At 44.1% G+C, this 17,410-nt stretch overlaps 1 protein-coding gene across 1 annotated transcript in view; it reads left to right on the top strand.

The window, feature by feature from the left end:
- T265_14932 (hypothetical protein) overlaps positions 1–17,410 on the top strand; it is a gene marked incomplete at both ends in the record, with an annotated part of 38,952 nt that overhangs the window by 14,544 nt on the left and 6,998 nt on the right. The window contains 2 exons of the mRNA XM_009175828.1: positions 5,669–5,931; positions 8,114–8,180. Of these exons, the coding sequence (XP_009174092.1) occupies positions 5,669–5,931; positions 8,114–8,180 (330 nt within the window). The remainder of the gene's footprint in view (positions 1–5,668; positions 5,932–8,113; positions 8,181–17,410) is intronic.

Below are 17,410 nucleotides of genomic sequence, written 5' to 3'. Positions count from 1 at the left end.
ATTGTACCAAACCCAGACAGTGCGAGAGTCAGCGTTGATCAAGGTCAGACAACGCCCCCCCCCGCAATTTGCAGCGCGTCGCAGTCTCGTACCAAAGCCAGACCGTGTGCGCCAGCATTGGACCGAGTTCAGGCAGTGTCCCTCCAATAAATAGCTTGAGACCGTTGTACATTCGCACTCGCACGCACTCAAACTCTCGCACTCGCCTGTTCAGAATATAGCTGTTGTATTCCCTTCCGTGAGTCTTTTTTCTGGCATTAGGCAGTGGAGCGGGTCAGTAGTCAGATACAACAGGTTGGCGGATCAGTTAGCAGTACTGCAGTCGCGCTGCAGAGCTATTCTAACGTAACGTCATGGACATGTGAGAATTTCAGAAGAGTAGCGTTTTTTTGTCAGAAAACCTCTTGCGGATCCAGCTTGCTACATGATATGGGATGTTCAAACAGCTATATACTCGTAAAACTTCAGTGAGCAGCAAAATCTTTTCATTCGGCGCACCTCGCGCAAACTGTTCCCCACTGTATGAGTTTTTATTTCTGCGGACGAAAACGGTTAGCGTACGTAGATTGCGAAAAACGGGGTACCAGGTGATTTAGATTTCTGTGAACCAAACCTTTTTTTAAAAAGGGATTGATTACCTGGTTTCCACTTGCAAATACATTTCTGGCTAATCTAAAGTCTGTGACTACTAACCAAACTCTATACGATTTTAGATAGGTTTGGTTAACATCTAAGCTTATATCCCAGGCGATACCCGTCGAATTATTCCTATGTGATGACTAGCCTTGAGAAAAACGCTAAACAGCTTTGCCCATGGGTGGTCTCTATGAGGAAAGAGATATAATCGCACAGTTCTGTACGGCGTGGCTTCCGATTTTATCCACAATAGTTCCTTCATTTATCTCGCCACAACAAAAAGGCTCTTTAACCTCTTCACACACACACACACATGTTTATATTGGTCCGCAAACTTGATCTTTGCTGTTGCCAGTTCTTTTTTTCAGTTCTACGTTTTACCATGGAAACCTCACAGATCAGTTACACACAGGATTACTGTATCAATCGAATAAAACAAGACAACTGTTTTGGTCTGAGGGCTGATCTAGCGCACACTTTTATGTGACTTCCAGTGTCTAACTTACGATCTAACTGCAGACCCTTCATAAAAAAGTAGTGTATTGGGAACAGTCATTCTACGGAACTTTATGTAACGAATATATGTAACGAGTTATTTTTAACGACGCTGCTTTCCTATTACGTTGTTCTTACCCTTTTGAGAAAAAGTCTAACCTTAAACTCAGTTTATCTTAGTGAATCCTATTGGCATCACCCATATATCCACCCACCTGCTAGCTGCAAACTTCAGTCAATGAAAAAAAGCCGATAGACTGACTGCTTTCAAGTAAACCGAAAACCGCTGCAGGTAATTATTTATACAAATAAAAAATAACCGACACTAGACCTTCTTGCTCTAACCAGGAAAAAATAACCGACACTAGACCTTCTTGCGTCATCTAACCAGGAGCAAAACTCGGAAAAACGGGCCAAAGTCTCAGATGATACCGAATCGTGACGATTAGCTCCAGGTCTGCTGTTATGGTACCCCGGAAGATGAAACTACACGTATCCTAGTACGCTTCACTGCGGATTTCAGAGACGGATAACGTGACTAACTGTCAGAATCAGTCCGCTGAATGCGAAACAGACAGCATGCGTCGGTGAGCCCTCCAAAGTATTAGCAATCATCGGCGCATTCAGCGATTCTTCTAAAACTTTTGAGTTTAAAGTGCAGCGAGTGCTCCAAGAATTTGTCTTGATTTCAATATATCTGGATGTTTCCTAAAAGACGCCTCAACACAGTCCGTAGGATGAATCCTCGTGGGTCGAATTTCCTCGGTGACAATCTGCTGCATTGAAGCTAGATGAGGAATCCGGCCCGTTGGGATTCATGCCAGAATTCGACCCCCTTCTAGGACACTTCAATCCGATGTCAGTCATTCGTAGACTTCAAAATCAATACTGGGTCATTCTAAGAATTTTATCGAGATATTCCATGGAATACGCTGTAACCAGTTGACAGGAATAAGTGTAGTTTTGTTGAAGGCCGTGAAAGACAACGATCATGATGGAATTTTCACCCGTCTGACACCTTGTCCATTAACATGGATTTCGATCGATAAATGCACAGATCATTCTCGAACTGGTCGTTTTCAGCCAATAGTAGGACGCATCTGAGCTTAATTTGGTCTCACCATACGGAATTGTTGTTTTCTTCGAAGGGATAAATCTTGGTTGTTTCGGGTTGTGTTTATGCCACTCCGTCTTGGTGAACAATCCAAAACTGAGGGGTCATATTCCTTTCTCGCTTCTTCACAAACCAGCTATCCAAACTCAGTTGGCATGCGGGATATAAATCGTGTATTACTCGGAGACAACTGACTCAGTTGTGTCCATTTGGAAGCGACTTACAAAGAGGCGCTAACGTCTGGCGAGACATGTGCTTGCATGCTTAACCTGTTCCGCAGCTGCCTTGTCACACCAGCCAACATGCTTTGATGTCCTCTCCCATGGGGTTAGAATAATGAACCTCCTTGCAGAACGTGCATGTTTAACCTGCTCCCGTTTAACGCAGTAGTCATTGAAGGATAGGCAACGAACTAAAATGATTTTCGAATTTCCTGGAGGTCGTCTGTTTGAACTGCTTTTATGTTAAATTTTCGCCAAAAGGACCTCTTCAGGAGAGTGATCTTTCTTCGGAGGGGTATATCTTGACAGGAATTAGGAAATTCATGTAAGGGAGTTGAAATATTCAAGCTGGGAGAACCTGCCCGTTTGTGACGACCGATGTGTGAAAAGGTCGAATGAAGTTCATAAGTATAGTTGAATGCTCACGTGATCGTACGTACCGATGTTTGACCAACTTATGTATGAATGGTTTGGCTACTTCATTCATCTGCTAACGTCAGACGCTGCTTCACTGGTCACTTGTCTAGACGTGAACAGTACAGACAGGCCGCTTTGTAGACGCATTTCATCATACTTCATCTTCTCACGAATCGAAAATGTCAGGAGTGCGTACGCATGGTCTTCTAGTCTACGCGTCGTCTTTAGATATGGAAAATATGCTTACGTTAAACCCATCACACCCTTACATCGTCAGCAGCAGCAGCACACTTAATGCCAACTCTCGTTGCAGCCAACGTTCGTATGCGGTGCAGACTGTGAGTCACTGGAAGGTGTTTGGCAGAACAGCATTGTTCCATCCGATTTCAGCCCTCACATACTGGCAAAGGCTGTCGACTAAACCGCGCCTTATCATTTTAGGACTGTGCCTCAATTCACGGACTTGGTGTTGCTTGATGAAATTTGATTTGGTTTTCGGTAGATTTGAACTATTCTGATTGTCCCAACCCCGAAGTAAAGCCAAATCAGAAAGCACATCAGGAAACTAAAAATCACTCTGTTTCTCGCGGGAGACTCTCTCGTTTATGATATTCTACAACTGAATGTGCTGCACGCAGGCCGCCTCATGTTTCAGTTGGCACGATATTCGAGATATCGCAGTATATTTTCAGTTGAGTCTCTCGTGAAAACCAAATCGATTTGCAAATGAGTGTACTTCTTGAAAATAGTCCAATTTGGGTTCAAATAGGACATAAGGTTGACGGAAACTAGGCGACTGCGCCTACCTGATGAGCCCCGAGAAGGGCGAAACCGGCGGTGGGGTGTCGAAGAATTTTCAGCAACCTTGTGAGTAGTTTCCTTTATAAAAATCACTCTACTTAGTGAGCGCATAGCGGCATAACGATGCTCTCCTGCTTCCTTATGATCAATCCACGCCATAGCTGGTCAATCATTTTCACAGGAAATTTAAAAAAAACTAACAAGTACATAGGAGAAACCGAGTCGACGATATTGTTAGGTTCATTCTCGGAGGACTGGTAGACGGAAGGATAATCCTAAAAATGAGACAGAGGTGAGAATATTAATTCGCTGGTTTGACAAACAACCCTTCTTATGAACAATTGCCAAATCCTCCTGAGTTATGCGGTAAAGATATTTCAAATTTTGAATTTCAGATCTCGTCCCTAAAAGCGGAGTCAAACTCTGCGGGAAAGGAGTCTCATCTGCCTTGGATGAAATGCCCTAGCACTTCACATTTCGATAATATGATGGGAACTATTTAGCAGGCACTAATTCATAACAGCGGCTAACCATGTCGAGTGGTTAAATTCTTCAAACTCGATTGTATAACAAGTTTCGAAAGGTACTCACAAGCCGGTGTAATATGAGGAAGAACGTCAGGGCAGGCGCTTATCTACGGTAGTGAACATTTGAGTGACCAAACCTTGGTTTATTTTCAACCAAGGCTAGCGTTTTTCCTTGATTAGCAAAACCAATCTGTCACTGTTCTTAAATTTTTGAACTTCCGAGTTCTGCTCTCCTGCTACGCCTCACATCGCTGTAAACTGGGACTCGAAGAAAATCTGTAGCATTCTTCCCACAACGGCGCCCTCGATAGAGATCATATGACCTACTGCAATCTTGCTCGGCAAGAACTTTTTTCTTCTTTTTCCTCTTAACCGCCCTGTTTAGAATAATTCTGGTCTCAGTCGAACAAATCCCCCAGGTCTACTCAAAAATATTTGCACATTTAACTAGTTTCTCGTAAAAAGTACAATTCAGTCTTGTTTTGTGTTTTTACGGGCTGTTTGGCATAGTTTTTGTTTTACGGATGGCCCTTTGTCTTACTTTACACATTTTTAGTAGTGGTAGTAATTCTTGGTTACTGTTCTGAGCCGGTATCGCCATTTTATCCAGCGAACATTTCTTTTGGTCGTGCGGTTCGTCTATGGGGCAATTCACTGCTACTGAGACCCGCGGCACTTTTGTTTCACCATGCCCGCTGCAGTCGCAACATATATTTCCAAGGCTTCTTAACGTTTGTTCTCCAAACAGGGGGCTATGTTGTTGTGTTCCGAGTGACCACCACGAAGGTGCTTGGACTTACCGCGCTATGACGGTTTGCGCACCCCCTAACCCATACCAACACAGGCGCCTAATCCTCCAGGTTGGGGATTAGAACGCGTTTTGGCTTGCTCCTTACAAATGTAGGCTGCTAATCCGACGGTCTTACGCAAATCGTCGCTACCTTGTGGTTAGGCTTTTGAGTCATATACCTTGGCTAACGATACTACAAATCCTGCGACCTGGGTGTGGGCTCCCCAGAAGTATCCCAACCATGAATTACTCAATTATAAAGCTTCTGGTGGCCGAAAAGTTAGGTATTCAAACCAATCACCGGGAGCTCGTGGGTTCGGATCTTTCCGGAGTTTCGTTGGATGCGCACTATTGATGATTCTCAATAAGAATGATTGCACAATGGCTCGTGGGTTCGGATCTTTCCGGAGTTTCGTTGGATGCGCACTATTGATGATTCTCAATAAGAATGAAACAGTTGCACAATGCTTTTTAACTTGTCAAATTAGACTAGCTTCAAGTACAGGACAAAATCTCCGTTGAACATCCGTGTTTTGATCTAGTGCTTCTGCCAGTGATGACGATGAAGTTCCAAGGTACTATCGCTGAACGGATCGCTCGTTATTTGAAACTTTGATGATCATGGCTTTTGTCATTTGGAAACTGATATCAAGATTTTTGTGTCCAGCCCTCAGATGATTCGAGAACCGAGAAGTGAAACGACAAGGAGACAATGCCGCAATATCGCGGTACAAAAACCATTTCAGTGCTACAACCACACATATCGGTCTTCTCCACCACTTCCATACACGAATGTCACACCACGAAGCAATCGGCAGTATTGGGATAATCCCGCTGAAGCTCAACAGCCCTCAGCAGTGTTATCCAATGGAGTGAGTTCCCCTCAAACCGTCAAGCCTAGTCGGGACTCCACGCTGGCATTTTATTCACGTGAGTCCATTACTAAATACTTTTTTTGCTGTTCGCTGGCGCAGATTTCTAATACGTGAAAAGTGGATGGGTTGGCGTGGAAGAAATATAATTATCAAATAGCACCACGACAGCGTGTTACATCGATCTTCGCGGGGTGTTCCTGCTGACAGACGCACTGGTGGAAAAAATTCCCATATGGCCACAACTGGGATACAGAAAATGCAGTATTCCTTTCCCACAGGAAAATCTGATCGGAGACACGCAAGCAGTTACATACTTTAAACTACAGTTACCATTTCCTTTAAGGACCATTCTAGGGGAACACAGAGGTCATTGTCTGGAAATCGATTCTACGTTGGCTTTCTATATTACGGAAACAGAGCCTCTCTTTTCCCCAAGTGATATCTGTCCTTCCCACCAGACTTAAAAATTGGTGTAACCCGTTGGAAAAGTATACTCAGTTCTGGAGCTATTGCGCCAATACCTCACACGCAAGTCTTCATAAAGATAATTGGTAAACTCGACCCGTTCGGCCGGTGTGAAAGAAACTTAAAACGTCGGCATGTAAACTAGTTAGAATCAAAATCAAGCATTCTGGCAATTTTCCAGGTTGAACTTTGTGTGCCCTGTTCTCCCAAGGATGACTGCAGATTTACCTTCGGTGTCGCCACTAAACTGTACCCTACGACGGCAAGCCTGTTGTAGTACGCTCGTCCCCGCCGTCAATGACTAAATGAGTTAATGCACTACTCATAAGGTTGCTGAAAATTCATTCGATAGCCCCCAACCGGTTTCGCGCTTCTTGGGGCTCATCAGGTAGGCATAGTCCCCGAGTTTCCGTCAACCTTATGTTCTATTGAACCAAATTGCACAAAATTTGGTGCAAAGTTCACTGTTAGAGCATCCACTTGCCCAAGTTTAATTCAACGTTCCCTCCGGTACTGATAGACGTCTCATTTTTATCGTCCGTAATACCGGTTTTTACCTTATTTTTATCAAAGTTAGGATAGCCTGACTAGATTAGCCTTTATTGTTGTTTTCAACGGACTTCATCATTTTCGGCGCAGCTAGTTGTTACGGAAATACGCAGTTCTGAACACTAAGCTTACTGTACGACAAAACAGTCACTCTATGAAACCTGAATGGATAATTCCTAAACCCTTCTGGCAGTGGTTTGTGCTACTGCCTTCCAAATTGCGATCGAAACCTTTCAGACTCAGAAAATCTGTCATGGATAATGAGCAACAGATGATCAAGTTTGCGAGGAATAAGTTGCATCAGTCAGAAATGACAGTTGACTGATCCTGAAACTTGCTCAAGATGGTGTAACTTATGCACAGTCCGCCACTAAGCACACCACGAGTTTGCCAAGTGATTGAATCGTAGCTATTTAAGGCTTTTGGAGGAGTTGCATTCGAACGAATTCAGTTCCTCGCAGTGCTTTTTCATTAGCTAGACCACATCACTGTTCCGTCATGTGACCCTCCCCTATAACAACCCAAACCCCAGTGTCATACACTGAAAAACTTTCCGACCCAGTGCTTTGGGACAGTGAGTGCACCGTGGGTCTGACAAAAAGTGCGACAAAAATGCTGTAGATAGATGTTTCTATGCCCCTGTTTATCTCTAATGGGGATATGAACGGTCTCAACTTATTCAGCGTCTGAATGCGGAAAACGGTGGGTTAGGCAGGAGAGCTATCCCCGTCTTTCGATGATAGCATCATACAAAAATGTGGAAAGTTGCACAATGATAGGTTGTTCCATTCTTACAGAGAAATCAAGATTATCCTACTACCAAATTGGGATGCTTGATCTGTTCGCCGAGCTCGGCAGTCGGCTTGCAATCGATTTTCTTGAGAACATCATCACGGTGCACAGGGAGTTTGAAAACATTTATCGGAAAAGGACACTGCGAACCCTTTAGTTCTATATGACAAGAGGGCAGCGTGGTCCTGGCGACACTCCCTTTTGTTCTGCGGCAATAAACAACCGTCGCTAACGCCCCATACTAATCACCTTCCGTTATGTGTTGTTATCAGCGTAGCTGCATTTTCTGACCTGGTTAGCGGCAATAACCATGTGCACCGGGGTTTTTGACGTAGAATGTACCCCCAAAAGACTCGTGCCTTGTTAGTAATTTTCCTTTGTTGCCATGACCAACGCTAAGCGCATTTTTCTCATCTCTTTATTTTCCCAAGGCTTGTCCAACGGAGACAACGGCCATACGACCTCTTTGGTTTCCGCGACGCCGGCTCCAGCTTCTGGGTACGTCAGTGAATTTATGTTAGTGGAGGTTTTACTGCCTGATTCCACAATGGAAATTGGGTTGTTACGCCAGTCAGCTCCATATAAACAGTATGCTGATTGACACAATACTTAACACAAGATTTAGCTCACCTTACGCCACAGTATCTTAGTTGGCAGATAAACTTTTGCGTCCGTTTAAACACTAAAGTACGATACAAAACTGACAGAAATTTGGGAACTCGGCTCATCCGATGATTCCCAAAGTGCGTGAAACAGATGGTGGGCTGTCAGATAATTCACCTTAACCTTCTGCGTAGTCTTGTCAAGGTTGCTTTAATAATTTGGATATTGTTTCACATGATGCGGCATTTATTCAGTCCACCCAGTTATTGTGAACAAGAGATTCATTAAAGCTACTCATTATCGATCTCCTAATCTTCAAACAAAACCGTAGAACCGTCAGCGAATGTATCTGCATAACGTAAGTGTGAATGAAAAGACTCACGGTGTTTGGAAGTGCTTAGTTTTTTTCTAACCCAGTTAAACATCTCATTAATATAATGATGTTCCCGGACTCCAACTAGCGGTTGTTTACAACGTAGTGAACAGTCGCTTCGTTCTTACCGTAACTCATCAGTGATGCATACGCGATGCTGCGTTACCATGATATCACTACTCGATACTGTGAGGCTAGGTGTGTAGTGCCGAGAGAGACATTACAAATAGTGAGTCACTGAACGCTATAGTGTGAACATAAGAATGCCCAAAGCACCCTCTGCTTTCTCTTAGCTTACATACCTCCAGGGTAACCCTGGCACCAGCCAACGCAGCGGGGTGTCCTGACCGCTGTGTTAGGGACAAAGGAAGATTTCTCATGTATGCCGAGTAGCTCTCTCAAGAGATTTCTCAAGCAACATGAAAAATATGGCAAGCCATGTCGAACGGTGACAGAATCTTCGGAACTATACCAACTACTTGCTAGATCTATAATTTGATTCGGCTGCACCAACCACGCCGGTATCCTCGCCATGTCCTGTTTGCTGAACCAGGTTCCAAATGTAAGATATCACGAAGTGAGTAAGGCAAGACTCAAAGGTGAAGCAAGCAAAACGTTGCTGGAGGTCGTATGCAAGGCTCAGTATCTGAACCCCGCCACAATAACTACGAGTTACTGTCCAATTATTCCTCTTGTTGTCTTGGTTTATGAATCTAGCGCACCCCTCATCCCACTCAGTTGTCTGTCGAATGCCTCGGCGATCTGAACTCACGTACACAGTTTTCAGTGTTCGAAATAAAATAAACTTGACTGAGCCACTTGCAATTGTGTTTGGACCATGATCATTGTGTTCCCTAGAGGACTGCCACTGCCCATGGATGTCAGTCTTCAGAATATCCTTCATTTCTTTGGCCTTTTGGGGTAAAATTTACCAGCACACTTCCCAGAAGAGAGCACTACCAAGAAGGACTCATTTATTTTCTCCTCCCCCATCCCAAGAAGTCTCACTTGGGGATAAGACGTGCCTAGACAATCTAACGACCATGGCGGAAATGTGCCTACTTCCCTCCACTTCATACTTGTCCTTTTGATTTCAAACCGATGATGATTCACAGGTCTGGGTTTGGCTTCGTTATAGACAGCCAAAAGCATGATCACTAGCATTATTTCACAACGAAGAATGGCAGTCTGGTTGAACTTGCCACCCGCAACAGACGGTTTATTCAGGGTTATACGTATCATTGCTTCTCCATAGATGAGACTTACACTGGTGTCTAAACTCTGAGCCTGTACAGTAGTCATCAGACTCGGCTGTTTGTGTCATTACCGCTAGGTGCTTTTTGTCGTACCTAGTCGTCCTGACATCAAACTACGGTAGTTGACCTTCAAGCCCATTTCGGTTTTTCTCTGAGCCGAATGAGCACCAGACCCCATGTCATCTACCAAGATTAAATGCTTTGGAGTACGACTGGAGTGTGGACGGGATGAATCATTTTCTAAAGCCATCAACATGCTAAACCGGTGAGAATCTGGGTGAAGTAGACCGACGACAACTTAGCAGCTGAGACCAACTGTATGTGCGAAAGGTGTTGGTCTGGTGGATATATATATATATGACTACTCGCTGCTATACGTCGTCCCGGTACCCTTAATACTCTGGAGCGTCGAGGACGTTGAAGTCGATTATCAGAGGCATTTGCACTACCAACAGCCAAAGAAAAAAATTTAAAAGCGTTTTAATGCAGTACAACAAGCTATTTACATAATAAATCAGAGGTAGCAATCAAAAACGAGAAGTCAGCTGGGCAATCCAATCCAGAGCCTCAGTTGGCGAGCCAGATAAAGCTTCTAGCCAACAAACTGGTCTGTATGACGGCATCCTGTACTTAGACAGAGTTTGACTTGATTCGGTTCATATGACGATGATCACCGGAAGTGAATTCTGTTCATACGGGTGTTGATATTCCAATCTGAAGACGGATCAACACACTAATCTCATTCGGGATGCACATGGTAGTTTCCAAACTGCTAGTTGTGTGAAAAACCTCATCTCCGCTATTGTCTCAGCAAGTTACCACCACGATGGTGTTCTGTGCACGTGTCAGGGCGCCCTAGACAGAAAGAAAAAGCACATGTGCACAGAGTGACCCATCCCCAAGGTCACCATCGGTTCGACACGTCCGGAAAGCAGGTGAGTCGGCGGCTCTCACCAAACACGGTTTAGCAACATACGACCAGCGTAGTGGGCCTGAAAGTGTTCACGGCCGGAATATCACCACTGGCTGTTCGGAGCGAACGAGTGAGCGACCATATTTGGCCATTTAGTCATCCTATATATTTACGCAGACGCTCTGTATGTTTCGTCCTGGCAATACAGCCGTGTCCCCAGTTCTCTGTCTTCTTCCTATCCCGTAATCTGGCAGGCTCGGCACAGGCGTAACCCATAGACGGCCACCCACGATACAACAGCACGTCACCAAGCAGGCTAGGTAACTGTCGCAAACATCAAAAGGCTGGCTTTCCATTTTGATTTTTGAGCTGTGCTCAGCGTGTTGAAGAACTTACTGCGTAATGTAGTTATCCGTGAGTAGTGATTGATATATCCGTTTGCTTTGAATAGACTACGATGCTCAAGTCATTTGAGCTGGATTTGGAAGGCAGAAGCTTAAACATGGTTGATTTCTGTTTAACATACAGTTTAACTCTCTCTCCCATTTAGTTATGAGGTGCCCAGATATCTCCACCTTGTTTTGGCTTACAACTTCCTCTCTGAATCCGAGGTTGTGATGAACAAACCCAAGCGTATTTGGAGCATATATCAACACTTAGTGCGTCATGAGAAGTCAATATGGAGGTCCTACATCGGCTCATATCCCCCACTGAAGATGTTCCTAAATTTGGAACCCCATTAGGGTGAATGATGGACGACAACATTCATGACGCTGAAGGTAGCTGGAATGCCAGACCGACTTTGTGTCCCAGTATCAGATCAGATTCGGTTAGGATCGGTCTTCGATAGGAACACAGGTCCCCCTAATATCATATAGTATCGCCTTCGTATTAGTTAACTTTACATCAATAAACGTCCGATGGGGCATGGGTGCTTATCAAATATAGTTTAAAAAGGGTGGCAATCGACGAAACGTGCCGGTGAACCCCGCGTCGGTCGTAATTTCAGGAGCATAGACAACGACTGTACTGAAGATAATGTCAAATTTGTGTATGTTGGTACATAGGAACTAAGACTCAGGAATGCTTTCTTCAAATTATTGCATCTGTTTAGTTTAAAGGCTACTAGTCCTCGCTTATCTACCAGTTATCATCTATCAATTACCTCTTAACTGCACTCTCGGACCCAGAGTTTCCCTGATGGACTAATTAACGGTTGCGCAAGAAAGCACATTCGAAATAGATTACCAGGAGTCGTGTCAGGAGTGCCCTCAGGTGACACAGAGACATCAAGAGCACCATTCCTATCCTTGAACTCAAGCTGGGGTTGTGCCCCAAAATCGTAATAGTAATCAGATTATGTCTCCATTCAAGTAGCAAAAAGGCAGTTTCCAAGTTGTGACGACATACAACTCGGCCGAATAACTAACCACCAACCTACCTAACCCTACAGAACGCGGATATCATTGAGCGATTTTTGTCAGGATGGAAATGTAAAAGACTACTAAAGTGGTTGGGATTGCCGATGGTAATCTAGTCATCAAGCTGGTCAGTGCGCCTTCTATTTCAGTGAAATTGACAGTATACTGGCAGCGAACGAGTTCTATAGGAACTCAGCTAGATTCTCTACGGCTCAAAGTTAGGTCCATTGTCCGCCCAGTCTTTCAATTAGCCCCTGGACTCCTTTGTTCCACAGCTCTAATGTCCAAGAATTGCTTCTTCCATGTTGATGTATGTCATATTCCTTGAACCTGCTACATCTCATTAAGGGTGGACGAAATACACTATGATCAGATAATTCAATTCTAGTATTACCTATTCCAGTTTCTGGGACCACCTTTTACTAGACCCACTCAACAAAGCGGGACTTTAAATTCTACTGCGCAAGTCACAGATCTGAAGACAATTTCCTGTGATGCTACGTAAGCAGTCCAACATCGTAGCCAAAACGTTAACCATTTTCGCTGGTCGGTTCGTGGACACGAGTTCATTTGGTGCCTTTCATCGAAATTTCTAGGCGAAAACTCACAGTCATATATAAACAAACGTATGACATTATGACCAGTTACTGTATTCAAATGTCACTGGTCATCTGCGAAAGCAACTTTGATTAATGAACGACATTTTACAGTCGGATAAAAGTAAGGTTTGAACATAAATTTCAAAATAAATTTCATGATGAACAAAAAAGTGACAAGGAGTGACGCGAAATTTTCCAATCCAGCGAGTGTTTGTCTTGAGAAAATGATTCAGTTTAAAGGTCAGTATAGCTGGTGCCACAAACAGTGCTTTCAAAACTCCCGCACCTGAACCCCGCTGATTAAAACAACCATCAATGTCTATTTGTTTCCTTCTGTGTGTTCTGGGTCAGGCAAACCACTGCCGAGCATAAAAACTTCCTTGATCTCAGCGGTATGATCCGAACGGCATTCAGAAATCGCCCTTCAGTGCTCATTACAGGTATTCATCGTCATTTTCAGCGTTAACTATAAATTTTGCTTTTGATTAATACACAGTTACCAATAGTAGTTAATAACAACCATAATAAATGAAACCAATGAGTTATTGGAGCAAAGAATGCGAAAGAGTTAGGGCTGGCAAGTTAGAAGATTGTGTCAGTCGAGGCTAAAATTTGTGACTTCATAGGATAGACAGACCAGTTCACCATTCGCTGTGACACTTTGCCACACCAGAAAGTCTCTCCAACCATCAACGAGGGTTGTCCCGATTGTCTGTCTTGACAATGCAAAGGTAAATTACCAACTGTGTGCGCAAACAAAGTACACGATAGGCAATCTATTCAGATACCGGTAAGAACTGCCACTCACATCCATTTGTAACCCAGTGGTTGATGATCGATTAGTATTATTATTCTGGCGAACGAAGGGCATCCTTTGTAAACCGATTGAAACGTTAAACGGCACGAAGATGACCGTGTTTCTTCTTATTGACTACCACGTCTTCAGCCTTCTGACTGTAGTCTGCGTGTGCATTCGTGTACATTTACGGATGGCTGATGCTATTACCACAACCTCGTAAACAATTTCTCGTCATTCATAGCCACACCACTCTCGTTTGAAAGGCCATGTTCCTGTTCTGGCGTAATTATCCCGGTGAGAACACACCAAAGGGAAGCACTGGATTCGAGTTTCCCTCTCCTTAGAGCTCATGAGCAGTGCACATTCAATGACCGTGCCGGGATTTGAACCCCGGACATTTGACATGCGATGAGAGCGTGTAACCACTACTCCACCAACGCACGTTGGACGCATCTGAATTATCACGTCTGAGCAGGCGAACTTGTTCACACTTGAGCGATGTGATTGGTTTACCCGACTCATCGAACGACGACTCGGGTTCAAATCCCGGCACGGTCATTGGATATGCACTGCTGATGAGCTCTAATAAGAGCGAAACTCGAGTCCAGTGCTTCCCTTTGGTGTGGACTCACCGAAATAATTACGCCCAGCACAGGAACACGACCGTTCAAACGAGAGTGGTGGCTATGAACAACATACCTATCCCGCAAAACCCCAAAAATTTCTCGTTCGTTCGTCCCATACAAATTGGACCTGCACGATAAATACCTCATTTTCGACTGTATAGTTATACGTAGTCGCTGAATGGCGCTTTAGGTATCACTGATTTGTGTCAAAAACACTCTCGTCACATGCATGTAGAGACCGTGTAAGTCACCGGGGATTATGCTTTAAAAAAACGTTACACCTTAGGCAAAGACGGAGTGCGACTGGAACAAACACTCAAAACACTGTTGCAGTGCATATGAACCAAATTAAGGTTCTGTTTGTTGTTGAAATCCTACGGAGCCTTTCATGAACTCCTCATAAGCCACAAAAATGAAAAATCGAAAAGTCGTGGTAATAGTGATATTCTGTACGGACACACGTCCAGCATACGTTGTCGACCGTCACATTCGTTTAGTTTTTGTTCTGACTGTCGCACAGATGAGTTGTCTGTCTTCACACTGTCAGAACGTCTGTCTACGGGGCATGACACTACCCTACAGAAAACAGCGTGCACTTATATAGTTTACAGATGGTTTACAAAGTTCATGACTCAACTCACTGTGAGCATCTGTTATGTGTGAGCAGTCTGAGTAACTGATGGATGAAAATTTAGTGGATCGATAATCCATCGGACAACGGAGGGTTCCTAGTGTTCAAAATTAGTTAGTTGTAATTATTTTACTTGCGATTTTCTGGTGTTATATCTGCTGATTTGCCGACCGGTGGTAGCTGCTGCTAACCCGCTCCAGTGCCTAATGCCGGAGAAAAAAAGACTCACAGAAGGGAACACAACCGCTATATTCCGAAAAAAACGAGTGCGAGAGCGTGAGTGCATGCGGGCGCGAGAGCAAAAGTTACAACGGCCCCACGCTACTTAAAGGGGACTTTCTGACATTGATCCAGGCTGTCTGATAGGCGTTAATGAAGACCCATCAACATCGATCGTGCCTCAGTGGAATGCCTGAACGCTGATCACATTCGGTCGTGCTTCTGTGGCGTGCATGAGGACTCATTGGCTTTTGCTGAACTGATTGAATGATTGACTGGCCTGGATGCTTGCCGGCTTTCCTGTTGAGATTTTGGTGGAGCAGTAGGTTCCAGGCGTTCTGAGGTTACTTTCAGGAATCTGACCTTCCTGATATCTGGTTTCTGGGTTCTCGCCGTGTACTTGCTCATTTGTGTGCCGTGTTGACTTGTATGGGATTGACACCACAGTTTTCATTCCATATTCTGAACTCTATTCTTATCTAGTGGCTAACACACAAACCTATTTGGTGTGATGCCCAAGTGCGAATTCTGTTTTGATCAGAGTAAGCAAACTAAAACAGTAATTTGAGTGACAAACACTGAGATCGATATTGGCAAATCAATAATATCTACCGCGCACTATCAACGGTTGGACGAATCGGTTTATAGTTTTTAGCTTGACGCCAACAAATGCCTTTCTGGACCTACGTATCACAGCCTACACAACTTGTAAAATAAATGAACCAATTGCTTCACGGAGCTTGTCACAACCGTCCAATGATTCGCGAAACATTTAATCCATTTTGTGGTGGGCATCACCGGGAGGCATGCGAATGACATGATCTATCCAAAGGTTTGAGTGTAAAATTAGGACAGTTTGAGGGAAACGTGGTCGCATCATGTGCCTGTTTCTCCTTCCTTCTCCGGGAAAAAAACTGTCATCACCGAAAAATGAAAGGAGAACAAGAAATGAAACCAGTTGGAGCTAACAGCAAGCGCTGTGCCACTTAGTAGAAAATCCAAGGCCACTACAAACACTTGTACACAACGAATGTGTTAGCCCCTCAACAGGTAGATGACATGCTAAACCAGCAGTCGAACAGATACAGATATGGCGTACCCTGATGAAGTCCACTGGATACCCGGCTTAAGTGTAAGAAACTAGATCGTTCGTCAATTAACCCGGCGGTCTAAGCCTAGGTCAAACTGGTTGTCTTCGATTTCTCGTCGTATCATAAATATTGAAGTGATAAAACTAGGGTTCTTCACCTGGTAGCGCAAGCAGGTCGTGTTATTTTTTATTTCCACACATGGAAGGATCAGTCGTTGGATTATCAGGGGAAAAAACGTACACTAGTTAGAATCAAGATGTAGCCTTCTGATAATTTTTCAGGCTGAATTTTGTGCGCCCTGTTTTCCCAAGAATGACTGCAGATTTGCCTTCAGCACCGCTGCTAAACTGTACCATACGACGTCAGACCTGTTGAAATACCTTCGTTCCCGCCGTCAATGATTAAATGGGGCAACACACTATTCATAAGGTTGCTGAAAAGTCTTCGATAGCCCACAACCGGTTTCGCTGTCTTGGGGCTCATCACGTAGGCTCAGACCCCGAGTTTCCGTCAACCCTATGTTCTACTTGAGCCGAATTGCGCTAAATTGGCGAAATACATATGTTTTCAAACAAATTTGGCTTTGCGAGAGACTCACCTGGAACCCAGGGAATCTCTCCATTTATGATGTTTCTAGGCTTTGTCAGCAAATTAGTGTATTTCAGTGACTAGCTTCTGTTTCTTAATCTGATCGACTTTTTCACAAACTTCACACCGACTTGTCATACAACATTTGATTTTCACTAAATTCAGCCCCGGTGTTGCTTNTCAGACCTGTTGAAATACCTTCGTTCCCGCCGTCAATGATTAAATGGGGCAACACACTACTCATAAGGTTGCTGAAAAGTCTTCGATAGCCCACAACCGGTTTCGCTGTCTTGGGGCTCATCACGTAGGCTCAGACCCCGAGTTTCCGTCAACCCTATGTTCTACTTGAGCCGAATTGCGCTAAATTGGCGAAATACATATGTTTTCAAACGAATTTGGCTTTGCGAGAAACTCACCTGGAACCCAGTGGAATCTCTCGTTTATGATGTTTCTAAGCATGCCTTCAGAGTACTTACTCGCTGGTTGACGACAGCACGGGAATCGGAACATCGCTTCCTGTTGTTGTCTGCAAAACATCTACCGTCTGAAATTCCCAAGTGTCCCCCAATACAACCGGTCACAAACTGTCCAACCACACTGTTCTTGTTT

Source organism: Opisthorchis viverrini, assembly GCF_000715545.1.
Source record: "Opisthorchis viverrini unplaced genomic scaffold opera_v5_296, whole genome shotgun sequence".
Taxonomy (NCBI): Eukaryota; Metazoa; Platyhelminthes; class Trematoda; order Opisthorchiida; family Opisthorchiidae; genus Opisthorchis; species Opisthorchis viverrini.
This window is presented reverse-complemented; position numbering and strand designations above follow the sequence as displayed.